Genomic DNA, 17,155 nt, shown 5'->3' with positions numbered 1-17,155 from the left:
GTGGGGTTAAGGAACACAGGCCCCGGAGGCCCCGCCTGCGGAGCGCGCCAACAGGCGAGGGGGAAGCCGCCCCGGAGATCGCTCCGATCTCGCTCCTCGCTCTCTGCCCCGACAGCGATAGGAGACCCCACTCATGTGAGAGTTTTTGTGGGATCCGGGTGGTCTAGACCCTGGGGCGGTTCCCCCCTACGTTTTCGTTCCGTTCTCCCCCCCAAGACCACTCTTAGTACAATCCGGGGAATCCCCGCCGCTGCCCGCCCCCTGACGTCACTGAGTCCCCTTGGGGCCCCGCCCCTGCCCGGCCGCGCCTCCTGCGGCGGGGGGAGCGCGCGGTGCAGGCGGGAGAGGGCGGCCATGGCGGGGCCCAGCGACCCCGGCGTCCCCGCCGTCCGCTGGAAACGTCACATCGTGCGGCAGCTTCGACAGCGAGACCGAACGCAAAAGGCCCTCTTCCTGGAGCTGGTGCCGGCCTGTGAGTGCAGTGCGTCCCGGGGCCGTCGAGGGGATAGGGCTCCGGCGCGGGGAAGGATTTGTCTGGCCCCTCCGGCTGTGACCCAAGTCACGGACACCTTTTCGCCTCCGAAGCCTGGGGCCTGCTGGACTTGCTGTCTCTTACGCGCTATCTCCGACTAGCCAGTGTTCCTGCCCTTTCCAGCCCAGGCTCTGCTCAGAGCCCCCTCCTGGACGGAGCTCCCCCCTAGTGCTCCTGCTCTTCCTCGCCCCTCAGGGCCTGGCTCTGCCTTCCACCGGCTGGGCTTCCTGTGCACGCGTTCATAAGCGAATGTTGGATTTTTAGGGTCTTTTAGACTTCCCCTTCTTGGGCCGTCCCCGGGGTAGAGCCTGGTCAGTCCATTTGGTCCCCATAAGCACAGTGAAAGATCTCGGGGCTGTCCAGAGCAGCTACTTTAAAACTCTGAATCCCTAGGGAGGGAGTTCAGAGTCTGAGGCTCTGCCACTGATAGGTGATCCTGGCTCAGGTTTTTGGAGCATCTCTGTGCCCAACCAACCCCAGCCTGAGGGAGAAGAAGGGGGATCCAGGCTGCGGAGGGAGGTGGCTGAGCCTGGGGAAGTCAGATTCTCAGAGTGTTTCTGGGGAGCTGGTCAGGAAGGGGTATGGCAGTTCAAGCCAGGATGAACAGGTGTGCACCTGTGTGTAGCACCTCTGGTCATCTGAGATTGTATGGCTGGGGTTGAAAGTCTAATCACAGTCCCTCCAGCTCCATCACTGGTCTTTATCTTGGCTGCTGCTTAACCATCTCCCCCCAGCCCCACAACTGAATTTGTTGCTCTTTTCCTGGGAGATTTCTTTGCAGCCTTCTGGGCTGCAGGTCCTCTCTGTTCAGGTATATGAGGCCAGCCCCCTGCCTCTAGGCACACTCACTTCTCCACTGCTCTGATGGACAATGGAACAGTCCAATTTGAGGGAGTCACCCCCATCCCCTGGGAGCTGCAAATCTGTGGGACTGGAGTGATCCTGGAGGGCTGAACTCAGAGACACTGGAAGTCCAGTCTTCTCTGTGGTCTTGGGCAGGTCATACCCCTAAGCCTCCTATTTCTCACTCATAAACTGGACAAAATGGCATCTTCTTTACATTTGCTGGGGGTGATGGTGGGGCAGAGCAATGCCCTGAGGGTTGGGGTGGGGTTTTGTGTGAGAACAAGGCCAGCAACCTAGGTGACCTAGGTGACTGGTAGGGGACAGGAAGAGGGAAAGGAGCTGAGGAGTTAGGCCTGGGCTTACCATCTCTACCCTACCCTGGACCTGGTGAGAGAAGAGGAAGTGACCATGCGTCGGGGTGGAGAGGCTGTATTCCAGGGTCTGTAGCAGAAACTAACAAACTCAAGGACTTTCTGTTCTGGCCTGGGGGGAGCCTTACACCAACCCTGGGGAAGTCAGGGTTGTTTTTTAGCCCAGAAAGAGCCCCTGGAATGGAAGTATCTTGCCAAAGGCCACAGGCTAGTGGAGCTCAGTTTGTTTCATCACTGTCTGGGGATAGGCCCCGCCCTGGATCAACCCCTGGCCCCTTCCTTCCCTTGAGAACCTCAGCAGGCAGTACTCAGCCATCTCCTTCCCCTGCAGTGGTCGTCCTTCTCTGTCCCTGGGAGAGCAAGTCTTCTCCTGGGAGGGCCTGGGGGCTGTGCTCTTAGAGGCTGTGCAAGGGCTGGAGGTCCTGATGGAGCTGCACAGACACCCCTCAGGCAAGGGCAGAGCCCAGCCTGCCAGTAGCTCCCCCTTCTGCATCCCTCGGCTCCTGCAGCCCTCCCAGCCAGAGAGGTAACTTGTATGCCTAGAGTCTGCTGGAAAGTGTCTGTCTGTGCTCCAGGCTCACCTTTTTGCACCCGCAGATAACCGTCTCATAGAGAAAGCGGAGCTGCTGGCCCAGTTCTCAGAGAAGCTGCAGCCAGAGCCCACCCATGTCACTCGGACTCTCCTCCAGGGCCCCTGGTGAGTGTTTGTGTTTGTGGTCACAGAGGGCTTCCTGTGCCTGGGCCCTGCCCCCACCCCGGCACCTCATTGGCCCTTGGCTGCTGCCCAGGGGAGGGGGAGGCAGGCTCTCGAGCCTTCCCCCCCGGGCCAGCTGCTCAGAATGTCCATCTCTCTGCATTTGTCCTCCCACGCCCACACACCTCTGTGTTTTTCTGTTTGCTCCTCACCTGATGCCTACAGAAAGGACACGATGCCACCTATTCCAAAGAGGGAGCGAAGATGAGAACCAGGAATGGATTGGGGCTCAAAGAGTTGGGAAGTGCTTCTTGAGGGGGTCCTGGCCTGGGAACTCAAGGCCTGGGGGAATCCAACAGCAGAGGTTCACGGGCAGCTCTAGTTTCTGGAGACTTGCTCTTTCCTCTACTGACTTTCTGGCTCCCACCTTCCTCAGGAGAAAGTTCATGGCTCTGGTTTCAAACTGTTCGTGTGTATCCTCTGGGTGAATGGAGGGACAATGAACACCACTCTCTGATTGGTTGACAGGGAGGAGGAGTCAGGGCCTGACTCAGACCGAGTCCCATCACCAGCAGCTCTGAGGGTGAAGTGGCAAGAGGAGGAGGAGGGTCTCCGGTTGGTGTGTGGAGAGGTAGGCTGGGCAGGGGTCTGAGAGAGAATGGGGTGGGCCCAGGATCCAGAACTTTGGGGCTGGGACATGTTGTCCAAGGGAGCCAGCAAGTGAGGGAGATTCCAAAGTCCAGTGCCTTGAGGCCAGACAGGGGTCAGAGTGCTCTCTAGCTTGGCCCTGGCAGCCCAGGATGAAGTGGGCTCCAATAGCAGCTGGAGGAAGTGCAGTGAGAGCTCAGGGAGGAGTGTGAGGGGTGCAGGAAACAGGCAGCCTCTGTTCCCCCTTCTGGATGGTCCAGCCTGCTCTGCTCACCACTTGCCCTGCAAACCTCAGGGCCCAGTACCAATTGACACTCAATACACATTTGCAGACCAAAAGTAAGGTGGTCCACCTCCATGGCAGGGTGTGCTAGCCCCACCTGACACTGCTTCCCCCCGCCCCTGCCGCATGGTGTCTCTTGGCTTCTGTTTCACCACACTCTCCTGGTTTTCCTCTCACTTCTGTAGCTGTTGCTTCTGAACTTCCTTCTCTGGCTACTTTCCCTCCTTTTTATCCCCCTCCCTTCAGATGTGGGTGTTCTTTGGAGCTTGGGTGGGTTAACTGACTCCCAAGGACTTTCTGTTTGCTAACTCCCAGACCCATCTCTAGCTCAGCCTTCTCTTATGAGCTCAGACTCTCTTGCTTAGCTGCTTTTTGGACTTCACATCTAAAATCAGACTAACCATCGCCCCTGTGATTATATGGCCAACACCACGTTGAGAACGCTGGGCTAAGCGTTACTTCAGCTAATCTTCCACAACTTTATATTTCAGAGGAAACGAAGGCTTAGAGAGCTGGAGCCAGGATTTGAACTCTCTCCCCCACAAATCCCCTTTCTGTGATCTCCATTCATTCTTTCAACAAATATATATTGACAATCACTATATCCAAGGCATAGGCAATGCAGCTGTGAACAAGACCTGGCCCCATGGAGCTTCCAGTCCACTGGAGGAGGCTGATGGGCCAGTAAACACCTATCTAGTTACTACATGCCAAGTCACTTGCTCAACTAATGTGTATTTGGGGCTATGAACCTAGTGATAGCCTCTCTCTCAGAGCCCCTGTTGTAGTTGCAACTCTACATTTGCGAGGTGATTCTCAAAATCTAAGCCCCTTTCTGGGCTGTGAGAACCCCGAGAACTGGGATGCCTTTGGTTTGCCTCCATTGTATCCCTGGGGCCTGTCTCCACAGTCCATGCTAATGAATATTTGTAGACTAGGTGATAAATGAGATAGATCATCCCCCCCTCCATTGGTAGTCACCAGGCTGGAAACCCAGGGACACCTCTAACCCCTAGCAGCCCTCCATCCTGAGCTAGTCACCAGCTCATGGATCCTGCCTCCAAATCCATCAACTTCCATTTTTTGTGCCCTGTCTGCCTGGTCCAAGTTACTCTCATTCCTCGCTGGACCACTCCTCCTTTGGCACCCCCATCCATTCTCCATTCTGCACTCAGAGTGATATATTTTAATAATAAAAATGATCTCCATTAAAAAGAAGACAAATAATATACAAATACATGCTTGTTGTGAACATTTCAAGAGAACAGAAGCCCATAGAGTAAAAAAGTAGAAGCCCCTTTCACCACCTCTCCCCATGATCAGTTTGGTACATATTTTCCAAAGCTCCTTAGCCTGGCTCCCAAGTTGAGTCCTCCGGCCTCAGTGTTGCATTTCCTGCCACTCTCTTGTCCCTGAGCTCATGGTTCCCTTTGTCTGGGATACTTCCACGCACCCCTCGCCCTCAGCATTCCCTCCTCATCATGTCCTCAGACACAAACCAGTCAGTTCCCATTGGATACGCCAAGGGATGGGGAGGGGCTTTTTCTTTAATTCTTAGTACTGTTTCACATATCGCAACAAGCATGTATTATTGTTGTTTTAACTTTTTATTGAAATAATTATAGACCCACAGGAAGTTGCAAAGACAGTACAGAGAGGTCCTGTGCACCCTTTACCCAATGTCCCCCATTGGTTACATCTTATGTAACTACAGTACACACAACCAGGAAATTGATATTGGTATGAAGTGTATATAGTTCTTTGTCATTTTGTCACCTGTGTAGATTTGCATGCCCATCAGGATACAGCACTATTTCATCATCACAAAGATCTCCCTCTTGCTACTCTGTTTTAGTCACAACTCGCCCCTCTCCTCCAATCATCCCTAACTCCTAACCACTAATCTGTTTTCCATCTCTATTATTTGGATTTTGAATAGCATCAAAAAAATACTGAATGCCAAAACATCAGTGAAAGTATATGACAGGTGAGGAAATGGAAGTGATGATCAGATTGTTTAATGGTGGAAGGAATTATAAGTGTTATAAATTGGGCCAGCTATGGACCCTGAATGTGCAGGGTCCCTAACCCCGGCCCACTCACACCAGGAGTCAGTGCAGGTGGACACCAACCTTGCTCCTCAGCCCATCTCTCACCAGGCCCATGTGAGAAAGAACACAGGGACAGGTCAGCAGCAAGAGCCCCCAGCCTTGGTTATTTCATATTCCTCTTGCCACAGTGGTGGGAACTGCTTTGCTTAGCATCTGTCTCTCCCACTGACCCCTCAGTTCTGTGGTTTCCCCAGCTCTTGGCTCTCGGATGAAGGACTGTTCAGTGGGGCGGGGGACAGATGAGATGACGCTCACCCCCACTCTGGGGCTGGGGGCAGCTCTGGTATTCAGTCTGGGCCCGGTGCTCCCACAGTCCATTCCTGTTAGCCTGTGTGCCTCTGCTCAGAGCTCCTTCTTGCTCTCTGGGATCTATGCTTGGGTAAGCCAGGGCTTGGAGAGGTGGGGAAAAGAACACACATCCCTTGAACCCTTCCTATACACAGCGCTTTACTTGGAGCATGTTAGGTGGCCTGGGTTCAGATCTCAGTTCTGCCACTTAGCTGTGTGACTTTGGGCAAGACACTGAACCTCTCTGTGTCAATGTCCTCATGTGTAAAATGGGGAGAATGGCAGTTCCTACTGGATTGAAAGAGTTAATACTGTAGAGTGCTTGGAATAAGACCTAGCACACTTAAGTGCTATATAACCAATCATCATTATTTGAGATACTATTCCTTATAGTAATTCCGTGTTACCCAATGAGGTAAGCACAACCATTCCCACTGGACAGGTGAAGAAACAGAGCTGGTTTAGAGCGGTTAAATGACTACCCCGGGTCACAGAGAATATAAGTGGCGCTGCCAGAATTGAAACTCCGGTGTTAAGCTTCAGAGCCTAAGGCCCTTCCGTTGATCCCTGAAACAGCAGTGCATTCCTGTGCTTGGTGCAACGCCTGTCTGCGCCTCAGCTTTCTCTTGAGCTAGGGAGCGGGTGAGAGGAGAGATAGACCCCGTCCTACCAGCCTCTCGGCCAGAGAGGGGCTGGAGGCCCTGCCCAGAGGCGCCCATGCCTACCTGTCCGGCCCCTCCGCCGCTGCAGATGGCCTACCAGGTGGTGGAAAAGAGCGCGGCCCTGGGCACCCTGGAATCACAGCTGGAGGAGGGGCAAAGCAGGTGAGGCGCGGGCGGTGCGAGAGGGGTCCTCCCCGCGCACCTTGGGGAGGCTCGGGGCCATCACTGCCAGGGGGAGGGGACAGGGTCACCCCGCGGGTCTCCAGAAGGGCCCGACAGCTTTCCCCACGTCCTCAAACGCCCCCCAGGCCTGTGGCTGGTCGCAGAGGCCGGGAACTGCAGGACTCCGAAGGCTTGGTCGGAGACGTGGTTTAGCCGGTCGGCTGGCCGCGTGGCCTGGGGCAAGTCTGTCCCAGCCCCGAGACCGGTTCCCTCAGGGCGGTGACGGAGGTTCTCCGCGTTCTCCAGGCTGGCAGCTCTGGAGGCCCGCGTGGCGCAGCTGCAGGAGGCGCGGGAGAAGGAGGCGGGACAGGTGGGTGCGCGGCGCGCGCTGAACGCGGCACAGCGGGCGGCCTATGAGGCGCTGCGCGTGCACGTCGGGCACCAGGAGGCGGCTCTGCGCAGGCTCGAGGAGGAGGCACGCGACCTGCTGGATCGGCTGGTGCGGCGCAAGGCGCGCGCCGCAGCCGAGCGCAACCTGCGCAACGAGCGCCGCGAGAGGTGAGAGCGCTGGGCCTGCCCTTCGGACGTGAGCGATGGCGTGTCCTGTGGGGGAGGGGCCCGGCCCCGCCTTCCGGGCACCGGAGCGACCCGACTTTCAGGAGGCATTTCTATCCCAGGGCCAAGCAGGCGCGGGTGTCCCAGGAGCTGAAGAAGGCAGCCAAGCGGACAGTGAGCATAAGCGAGTAAGAATGAGGATGCGCCGAGACCTGCCTGCCGAGGCTCCGCCGCGGGCTCTGCCCCGCGACCTTTGCAGTGCCCTGCCCCAGGGCCGCTACGGTTCTACCCCACCCCCACCTCCCTGCGGCAACCGGTGCACCTGACCGCAAGTGTGCACAGACGCGGTGCCGTGGCCCCCAGGCAAAACGAGCCCAGGACACGTGCAGACACGTGTGGTCGTAGGAGCCAGCACCTGCGCCCGCCACACGTGCGTCCACAGGGACACCTTCATCTCTGGGTCTGCACATCGTCACCGTGGCACCGAGGGGCTGGCCTGGTCCCTTAGCCATTCTGAGCTTAATTCTCTCCCCCAGGAGTCCAGACACATTAGGCGATGGGATCAGAGAGGAAGCAGACACTCTGGCTCTGGCAGCTGAGCCACTGGAGAGTGAGGCTGGTGAGAAATGGAAGAGACCCTTCAGGTGAGCACTGTCCCACAGCTCTGAGCTGGGTCCCATCCCAGAGTCTTCCTCTAGGACCTTGGGCCAGCTCTTGGGTTGAGAGGGGGCTTAAGAAGAGACTGGGGTATAGCTTGGACCCCAGGACAGATCTGACCTCCAGTGCCTGGAGCCACTTGGGGTCAGTGCCATGTCTGAGACCCCAACCTCTGTCCTCACCCCCTTTTTCCTCCTTCCCAGGACCAGAGCTCTGGGGGTGGGATGTCAGGCTGGTGAAAGGGTGTGACCAGGAGGGAACCTGTTGGCAAGGTCCAGGGTTCAGCTGTCACAGGCATGTGTGTGCATACACAGGGACATCAGAGCGTATGTGTGTACAAGCTTAGGTAAGCGTACCTGAATGCCTGTGAAGCATGTATAGATGTGAGCTCATATGGGTGGGACCTGATTGAGGCTTCAGTCTTGGATGCCCCTCACCTCCAGTCTCCCCCATCTGTCTTGATTTGCCTGGCATTGAGACTGCCCTCCCCCCATTCCCCAGCCTGTAAGCTCTCCTCCAGCCCTTTCTTTTTTTGAATTTATTTTTTTATTTTTTACTTTAAAAAATTTTTTAAATATTTATTTTTGGCTGCATTGGGTCTTCGTTGCTGCGCGCAGGTTTTCTCTAGTTGCGGCGAATGGGGGCTACTCTTCGTTGTGGTGCGCGGGCTTCTCATTGCGGTGGCTTCTCTTGTTGCGGAGCACGGGCTCCAGGCGCGCGGGCTTCAATAGTTGTGGCACATGGGCTCAGTAGTTGTGGCTCACGGGCTCTAGAGCACAGGCTCAGTAGTTGTGGCCCACGGGCTTAGTTGCTCCACAGCATGTGGGATCTTCCCAGACCAGGGCTTGAACCCGTGTCCCCTGCATTGGCAGGCGGATTCTTAACCACTGCGCCACCAGGGAAGTCCCTCCAGCCCTCTTTTGCAGGTCGCTGGTGTCCAGGCCTCGGGGTAGTGAAGGAACCCTGGGGAGGGGCATGAGATGCAGTCCCCAAAGCCTTAGCCCTGGCGGGCCAGGTCTTCTCAGGACACATGCTCTCCTGGGTATTTTTGGGATCTAGGTTTCCTAGCCCCCTGCTCCCAGCCTTGTGCTTTCTCAGCCTGGGGACACCTTTACCCCCCTCCATAGGCCCCAGCTCAGCCTCCCATGAAATTTTGTTGGGGGGCACTTGGGTGGTGAGGCAGCTCTTAACCATCATGGTGAAACTGGGAGACTTCATTCCAAATCCCTCCCTTCCTCCACCTTCCTGGGACTCCTCTGGGTCATCCTACTCTCCTGGCCTTGGAGGAGCAAAGTTCTTGTCCCGGCTCAAGAGTGTAGGGATGAATGACTGCTGTCTGCACACCCACTGGCCAGTCCCTTAGCACGTCTCTCTCGATTCTGCCCCAGGTCTGCCTCCGCCACCTCCCTGACGTTGTCCCGCTGTGTGGATGTGGTGAAGGGGCTTCTGGAGTAAGTGTGTGTGCACCGACATGTGTGTGAAGGTGTTGGGCCCCTTGGATGTGTGTGTTAGGCTCCTGGAGCCCAGGCTTGGGCTGTGTATGTGTCTCAGTGTGTCCTTCCGTTCGTTGCCCAGCACTCTGTGTGTGAGCCTCTGCTGAGTCCCAGAGGCAGGAGCTGGGTGCATGGCCTCATTCCCAGCCCCTGCCTGGCTATCTTCCAGGCTCTGTCCCTCATCCACGGTCATCACAGGGGACCAAAAGCTCCAGCCTGAGGCCAGAAAGGAGCTACTACTCATTTGGGAAATAGAGGCCCAGAAATGTCAGGGATTCGTTCAGGGTCACAGTGCCAAGCAGTGGCCAGGCCAGGACTGAAACCCTGCTCCGAGGTTTCTCTGCATCCACCAACCCTGCCCTGCCTCTGTGCCTGTCTTGGTGCCCCTACTGTCTCCACACTGACCCCTGGGGTCAGAGGCTGGTGGGGACCGTGCCTGCTGCACCTCCTGGCCATGTTCTGCTGCCTTCCGTGTCTGCTTCCTGTTGTTGCTGCTTCAGGAGAGCTTGAGGCTCCCACGTCAGAAGGCCTTGCTGAATGCCCTCCTGACCCCCTCCTGCAGTTTCAAGAAGAGGAGAGGCCACTCAATTGGGGGAGCCCCTGAGCAGCGATACCAGAGCATCCCTGTGTGCGTGGCCGCCCGACTTCCCACCCGAGCTCAGGATGTGCTGGTAAGGAGGAGCTGGGCCAAGTGCATGGGGTACGATATGGGAGTGCAGGTCCCAGGAGTGGTCCAAGGAGGCTGGGGAAGCAAGGATGGGCCCCTCACTGGGAGTAGGAGTTTTCCTCCCACAGCTTGTGGTGGGAGCCCTTCGGCATTTTACAATGAGAGGGAGAGACAGGAGGCCGGGAGACCACGAGGCCAGGTAGTGGAGTATTGGGAACATGGCGGGAGGCTGCTGCAGGGGTCCAGTCAGAGATGATGAGCCCTGGTGGGGCTAAGTTTGAAACTCAGTGTTCGAACAGAGACCTGATGTGTGCAAGGATGTGTGACAGAGCTGTGAGCGTGAGCAAAGAGGCGTGTGTGGCGAGGACCAGGGGCACCGACCTCCCCTTTTCCCCACAGGATGCCCACCTCTCCGAGGTCAATGCTGTTCGTTTTGGCCCCAATAGCAGCCTCCTGGCCACCGGAGGGGCTGACCGCTTCATCCTCCTCTGGAATGTCGTGGGAGGTGAGGGTCCCTGCCCACAGGCCAGCCTAATCCTTTCTCTCCAGACCTCACCTTCAGCTTGCTCCTTGGTGGGAAGGGTCTTGAGTCTCTTTGTGTTTCCTCACCTGGGACATTCTTGTGGGCAGCGGCCAGAGTTCTGGCCACTCTTGGCAAGAGTTCTGGGGTCACTGCTCCTAAGAAGGGCAGAGCCTCCCACCTCCTGAAGTCGAGGGCTGCAGGGTGGGGAGGGCTAAACTCAGATGGTCCCTGTTGGGGTGGTGGAGGTACCATGTCATGAGGTTCTACAGGGACAGGCCCTTGAGCAGGTCCCTTGGGTCCACCAGGCCACCTCCTCTTCCTAGTGTCACTGAGCTCTCAGAACTCAGTTGTGAGACAAATGTTAGCTATCTACTCTGTGTTCTGTAGGGTGGGGGTGTACTGGGGAGTGAGAGCTGGCTCCCAGAGACTTCCTGGAGGAGGTGAGTCTCCAGCTGGCCTGGCTCTGGCTTGCCGTGTGACCTAGGGACAGTCCCTTCTCTCTGGTCTTTTCCAGATGTCCGCGAGATGACCTGCAGCCCCCCGGGGCCCTCTGCTGGCAGTTCAGGAAGGTGCAGCCTCCAGCTAGACCCCCCCCCCACCCCCCAACCCCAGCCGCTCCCCCAAGAACAGGCCCAGCACTTCTGTCCTCTAATTCAGGAGAGATTCATCTTCCCACTCACAGTCCAGGCTCCTCTGTTTCGTGAGATTAGTGACTTCATTTCACTTGTCCCTTCTCCTGGTCCCCCCAGGGCGCCTGGAGGCCAACCAGACCCTTGAAGGAGCTGGCGGCAGCATCACCAGTGTGGACTTTGACCCCTCGGTGAGAGGACCTGGGGGGCATAGGATGTCCCTCCCCCAGTCTCCACACTGGGCAGGTGGGGGCTTTGGGGCCTGAGGGAACATCACGGGTATCCTAGAGCTCTACACAGTCCTCCTCCCTGGGCCTCGATTCTCCTCTGCCTACCTGGGTGATCTGGGCTGGGGGAAGCTCTGAGGCAGCCCTGGCCCCAGCTCTCTGGCCTGCAGTTGCCTCTGGCCAGGCCCAGGTTCAGGACCTATCCTTTCCCCTCCCATCTCCCCAGGGCTCCCAGGTACTGGCAGCTACTTACAATAAGGCCGCCCAGCTTTGGAAGGTTGGGGAGGCACAGTCCAAGGTAAGGCCTGACTGGGGAGGCAGCCTGGGGGTCAGGGGTCATGCCTTGGGCCTGGAGGGGTTTGTTATGGGGTCTTGGCCATACCCTTGATGCATATCTGGGATGGTGGCAGGAGACACTATCTGGACACACAGACAAGGTGACGGCTGCCAAATTCAAGCTAACGAGGCATCAGGCGGTGACCGGGAGCCGGGACCGGACAGTGAAGGAGTGGGACCTCGGCCGAGCCTACTGTGAGGCCCAACCCTCCCCTTTCCTAACTGCCAGGACCCTGCCAGGCTATGGGGGACCTCAGCCTGCTCTCTGGGAGTGGCTCCAAGATTTACAGGCATTTGGGATGAAACCTCCCAAGGCCCCTCTTCTATCCCCCATCGATGATGCTTTCCCTGGTTTCTAGGTGACCTCAGGCTTTGGGCTGGGAAACGGGGGACCTGGGTTCTAGTTTTGGGAGGACACCTTACCTCTGGGGCTTCTGGGCCTCAGCTTCTCCATACATCCAGTGGGTTGGCTCCTGATAACCCTTCTCTGAGGCTGGGGCTCTACTCCTTGGTCCCTAGGTTCCAGGACCATCAATGTCCTTTCCTACTGTAACGATGTGGTGTGTGGGGACCATGTCATCATTAGTGGTCACAATGACCAGAAGATCCGGTTCTGGGACAGCAGGTGATAGGCGCAGGCTGTGGGTGGTGGAGGTGGGGGCAGGGCTCCTGTATTCTCTTCCTTTTTCTAGCCATGGAGCTGCTGAGGGTACCTTGGGGAAGCGAGGCTCTGGTGGCCTCTGTGCTGGGCTTGGCCCCTTGAAGGCTCAGCTGCCCTCGGAGACCTGTGCCTCCTTCTTATTGGCCCTCGGTCCAACCAAGGGACCCTGCCTGGGTCTTGCCAACCAAGATGGAGAAGCTCTTTTTTCCCATGTAATCACCACTTTTTAGTCAAAAGGAACAAAAGTTTTATTGTTTTTTGAGCCTAAGAGCCCAGCATTGGGCTTGAATGGTTTATAAAAGCCAGTGCTGGAACCAGTGCCAGAGCCAGTGCCAGGCCTGCCTCAGGCTTCTTACTCATCTGCAGAGATTGCCTTTTGAAACCCTTTGCTCTCTCTTTCACATAGTTGAAGACAGACTTTGATTTCTTCCCCGCCCCCGCCCCCAGCACTTATTTTAGTGACCCAAGGGTTTAGTAAGTTCCTGTTGGAAGGGGCTGGCTGCAGTGGGCGATTAGTTGTCAGCCTTGGCCTTAGTGGCCTGAGACCAGGGGCGCCTCTGGACTTGTTAGTCTGTCAGGAGCAGCCTTGTCAGGGTGGCTGCTCCTCATCCTCATCTTTGTCCCTGCTCCTCAGGGGACCCCGCTGCACCCAGGTCATCCCTGTGCAGGGCCGGGTCACCTCCCTGAGCCTCAGCCACGACCAGCTGCATCTGCTCAGCTGTTCCCGAGATGACACGCTCAAGGTCATCGACCTGCGTGTCAGCAATATCCGCCAGGTGTTCAGGTACCTGCCTTGTGCCCACTGATCCCGTGGCTTTGGCTGTGGCAGCTGGGCCTTGTCCCCTGTAAAAGGCCTGTCAGCGGGGGGCCCTCCCTGGAGGCCCCTCTGGACCAGGGCCTGGTGAGGTGGCCAAGCCCTTGACGGAGAGAGGAAGCTCTTTAAGTTCCTGGCTGAGCCACCTCCATTCTGACCTGACCCTGTCTGTTCTCAGGGCTGATGGCTTCAGGTGCGGTTCTGACTGGACCAAAGCTGTGTTCAGGTGTGTCCATGAGAGCGCAGCACCCATGCCTGAGTGTGTCCCATCTGTCTGTGTCTGTGTTGGTGTGTGTCTGTGTCCTTACCTCTAATCTCTTCTCTCTTGCTGTGCTGTGGCCCCTGCAGCCCAGACAGAAGCTACGCACTGGCAGGTTCCTGGGATGGAGCCCTTTACATCTGGGATGTAGACACTGGGAAACTGGAGAGTAGCCTTCGGGGACCCCATTGGTGAGCACGGTCACTGCCCACCCACCTGCCCACCCTAGCGCCAGTACCCCACCCCCAGCCCTGCCCCAATCCTGCTAAGCTGATTCCAGGTCCTGACATGCTGGGCATCCTGGAGCCCCCAGCCCTTGTCCCGTACCTTCCATTCCCTGCCCACCCCCGCCCGAGCCCTTCACAGTTCACAAGGTGTTTTCCCATGTGCACTTGGGTCTGCTCTCACCACAGCCCTCTGAGCCCATTTTACAGGTGAGGAGATGGGCTCAGAGAGGGCTTCAAAATGCCCAGGTCCAGTAATGAGGGGCAGAGCCCAGCTGCGGATGCCCCCTGAAGCCTGCCTCTCCCTCTCCTCAGCGCTGCCGTCAATGCCGTGGCCTGGTGCTACTCTGGGAGCCACGTGGTGAGCGTGGACCAGGCCAGGAAGGTTGTGCTCTGGCACTAGTGCCACGACTCTCCTGCCTGAGCTGGAGCTCTAGTCCAAAGCCTGAAGCCGGAGGACAGCTTCCCACTGCCCCAGAGGCTCCAGGGCCAGTAGGGGTGCAGGGATGGGGGTGGCATTTAGTGGGTAAGAAGGCCAGGCAGGACCTGGCCTGTTTGTTTGTTTAAAAACAAAGTGTGGGTTGGGGGGGATTACTGTATTGTTTTGTTTTTTATCTCTGTTTCCTCACTTTCTCTGGGAAAAGTGGAAAAAAATTACATTTAAACTGGTGTCTGCTTGCCTGTTTGCAGCATTCAGGGAACAAGGAAGCCTTTGGGTGGAGGCTCAAGGAGACCCAGGCTTGGCTCCCTTTCCTCCTCCCGCACAGAGCTGGGCAGAGCTGGCCCGCCTTCTGTGCTGACAGCTTGAAGAAGGGCCCAGAGACAGCAAAGGGCAGTGGCTTTTAGGGCAGTGGCTTTTTGAGCAGTAGAAATTTCACCCTCGGTCTAAGCTGGTCCTGGTCCTTGGGCCCTTCTGTTTCAGGCACCCAGGGTAGACCGAGGCTGAGGAGGGGCCGTGTGAATTCTGAGGAGGGAGCAGGGGAGACAGCTGAGAGGGGCCCTGTGGAAAGGATCCTGAAAAACCAGAGTGATGTCAGGTACTCGGTACAAGAGGCCTGCCTTTAGACTGGGGCCACGTTCTTGCCCCAGAGGCAGACACCTTGTGTGTCGGGGAGGACATCCGTGGGCTGGGCCTGGGCCTCGCTTACATCAGCATCAGATTTAATCCACACAACAAGCATCTGGAGTACATGGCAGACCCAGCAGGGTGGAACCTGGGCACTCCATTTCCTTCCCCAACCTAGGGCGTGGAGGAGGGTCAGCGGGACGGCCATTGCCAGTCACCAGGCATCGAAGGGGACTTCTGTCCCTGAGTGATAGGGGCTGACCTCTGGGGGTCTGCTCAGTTGAGATTCAAGGCTTTACTCTAGAACTCTCAGCCTCCTTTATTACCTTACAGTGTCTCTCCTGAGTCCCAGGGTTTTGGAAACTATTTCCAGGATGGGCAGGAGAGAGCTGAGAGCCAGGACTCTGCAGCTAGACTGTCTGGGTTTGAATCTCTGCTCTACTATTGAGTAGCTGAATGATTTTGAGCAAGTTACTTAATGTCTTTGTGCCTTAGTTTCCTCCTGTGTAAAATGGGAAAATAGTATCTACCTCAAAGACTGTTGTAAGGACTCGATGCATTAGTATTTGTAAAGTTCCTGGCACATGACAAAGGCTGTGTAAGTGTTGGCTAAATACCCAAATCTACGCTCTGCTGATCCCAGCTCACTCACTGCCCTCAGCACAGCTGTCCCCTGAGCTCTGGGTGACATACCCAGCTGCCTCCTAGGCATCATCTATCCCTGTCATAAGCGTCTCTTCCCCTCACACCCCACTTCTTCTTGGGCACCAAGGCGTGGGGCTGTTGCGTCTAATTCTCCATTCCTGCTGCCACTGCAGGCCACCTTGTCCTCGACCTGCTGTCTCCACCTAGTCCCCTCCTTGCCACGGCCAGAGTGACTTTCTCAAGGTGTTGTGGTCATACGTCCAACCCTTTGAAGTTCTGCACTGCCTGAAGAGAAACTCCTTACCCTCAGGACGTGGCCCTGCTGGCCTCAGCTGCATCTTCACTTTGTTGCTACTCTGAATGTGTCTTGCGTGTGATTTTCTCTCTGCCCAGAATGTTCTTCCCTCCCAGCTCCTAATTCAAATTTGTCCTTCAGGATCCCCTCACTGAGAGCCTCTCCTCACCTGCCAGGCTGGCTAGGAGCCTCTTCCATCTCTATGCCCCACCCCCCTTGTGTCTGCCCCCCTCCATCTCAGTCAGGAAGCTCTTGGAAGAGGCCAGGATGGGAGCAAAGTATTCCCTGGGATCAGGTCTCAGAGCCACAGAGAAAGCCTCAGGAAATGTTCATAAGTGACTAAATTATTTGAGGACTTAGCAAGTCTAACAGTCAAAGACTAGGAGTCCAGGATCTTTTCTTTTGAATCTAAGACTGCTGAAGGTCTGGCCCTCATGCCCTGGCTCCCAGCGGCCACCAGGAGTCACCAGCTGCCTAGGTCTGCCAAGGCCATTCTCCCGCCTCCTGGGATTCACGGCCAGAAAGGCCAAAGCTTCCAGTAGCCACCGTTACTGAGCTGCGTCAGGCCCTGTGCTTTCTATCCAGTATCTTGTTCCTCCCAACCACCTTGTGATGTAGGTGTCTCTTTCACAGATGAGAAAATTGAAGCTCAGAGAGGGTAAGTGATATGAGATCATCACAGTTGGCACAGCAGGATTGTGACTCTTGTCATACTTTTTTTTTTTTTTTTTAAACAAAATGTCAGAGAATCTGGGCACCCAATTAGGCAGAGCTGCAGGGCATTACCCGCCGTGCTCCAGCAGTGTGCCCACTGCCTCCATTGGGTAGGTGATTCTAGCTTTCTGTCTAAACTAAATCCCTCCCTGCTTCTCTTTTTCCATTCTGGCCCTGGGTGCCTAGGCCTAAGCCTGGGGGTGGGGGTTAGTGTCCTTTGAACTGAGGGACATGCAGGGCCACAGGAGGGAGGTGAACTTGAATCCTGGGAGGCTGTTAAACCAGCTACATCATCTGGGGCAAGTACCTCACAGGACTGCAGTGAAGACTGCTTAGAGAATGCAGAAAAGGGAGCTCAGGAAATTATTTGACTCAACTCCTGGGACAGTGACCCCTTTACTCCCCTTAAGCCTACCTTTCTTCATGGGGCAGATCTGCTAGCACATGCCTGCCTCACTTCAGGGAGGACATGCACACCTTAACTTACTTGGAGGGAATGCTTCCTGGAGGAGCAAGTCTGGAAGGCCAGAGACAGGGTGGGCATTCCAGGGAATGAGGCAAGTGTGGGGAAAAGGGTTGGCAAAGGCCAAGCAGGGGAAGAGCTCAGAGGGGTGCCAGCTGGGAAGGCTGCACCTCTAGTCTTTGCAGTCCCGGGCAGCAGAGGGGGCAGGGATAGAACCCTGTGGTTAAAACCGCTCTGATATGGGGACATGTGTATGCATATGGCTGATGCGCTTTGTTGTGCAACAGAAACTAACACGGTATTGTGAAGCAATTATACTCCAACAAAGAT

General features: G+C 56.4%; 1 protein-coding gene across 4 annotated transcripts; it reads left to right on the top strand.

Moving 5' to 3' along the window:
• Positions 1 to 306: 306 nt before the first annotated feature.
• Positions 307 to 15,982, top strand: ATG16L2 (autophagy related 16 like 2). Of its 4 annotated transcripts, none has more exons than XM_068555865.1 (18): positions 307 to 472; positions 2,347 to 2,446; positions 2,972 to 3,074; positions 6,524 to 6,597; positions 6,904 to 7,155; positions 7,275 to 7,340; positions 7,689 to 7,796; positions 9,198 to 9,260; positions 9,865 to 9,973; positions 10,369 to 10,474; positions 11,242 to 11,312; positions 11,575 to 11,646; positions 11,759 to 11,879; positions 12,204 to 12,309; positions 12,980 to 13,129; positions 13,338 to 13,385; positions 13,508 to 13,609; positions 15,527 to 15,982. In XM_068555865.1, the coding sequence occupies exons 1-18, from the start codon at positions 355 to 357 to the stop codon at positions 15,558 to 15,560; spliced, it is 1,803 nt and encodes a 600-aa protein (XP_068411966.1). In that variant the 5' UTR covers positions 307 to 354; the 3' UTR covers positions 15,561 to 15,982. The 4 variants fall into 4 exon arrangements, with proteins under 4 accessions (XP_068411966.1, XP_068411965.1, XP_068411967.1 ...); XM_068555864.1 differs by lacking the exon at positions 15,527 to 15,982 and adding an exon at positions 13,958 to 14,275; XM_068555866.1 differs by lacking the exons at positions 9,198 to 9,260; positions 15,527 to 15,982 and adding an exon at positions 13,958 to 14,275.
• The last annotated feature ends 1,173 nt before the right edge of the window (positions 15,983 to 17,155 follow it).

This window comes from Eschrichtius robustus, chromosome 11, assembly GCF_028021215.1.
Source record: "Eschrichtius robustus isolate mEscRob2 chromosome 11, mEscRob2.pri, whole genome shotgun sequence".
NCBI lineage: Eukaryota > Metazoa > Chordata > Mammalia > Artiodactyla > Eschrichtiidae > Eschrichtius > Eschrichtius robustus.
The sequence above is the reverse complement of the archived record's forward strand: the minus strand, read 5'-3'. Positions and strand labels throughout refer to the sequence as shown.

Coding starts and splice junctions, on each gene's coding strand:
- ATG16L2 (XM_068555864.1), top strand. CDS start 355: ATGGCGGGGCCCAGCGACCCCGGCGTCCCCGCCGTCCGCTGGAAACGT. Junction 13,130..13,337: donor AATATCCGCCAGGTGTTCAG/GTACCTGCCTTG, acceptor GTCTGTTCTCAG/GGCTGATGGCTTCAGGTGCG. Junction 13,386..13,507: donor TGGACCAAAGCTGTGTTCAG/GTGTGTCCATGA, acceptor TGGCCCCTGCAG/CCCAGACAGAAGCTACGCAC.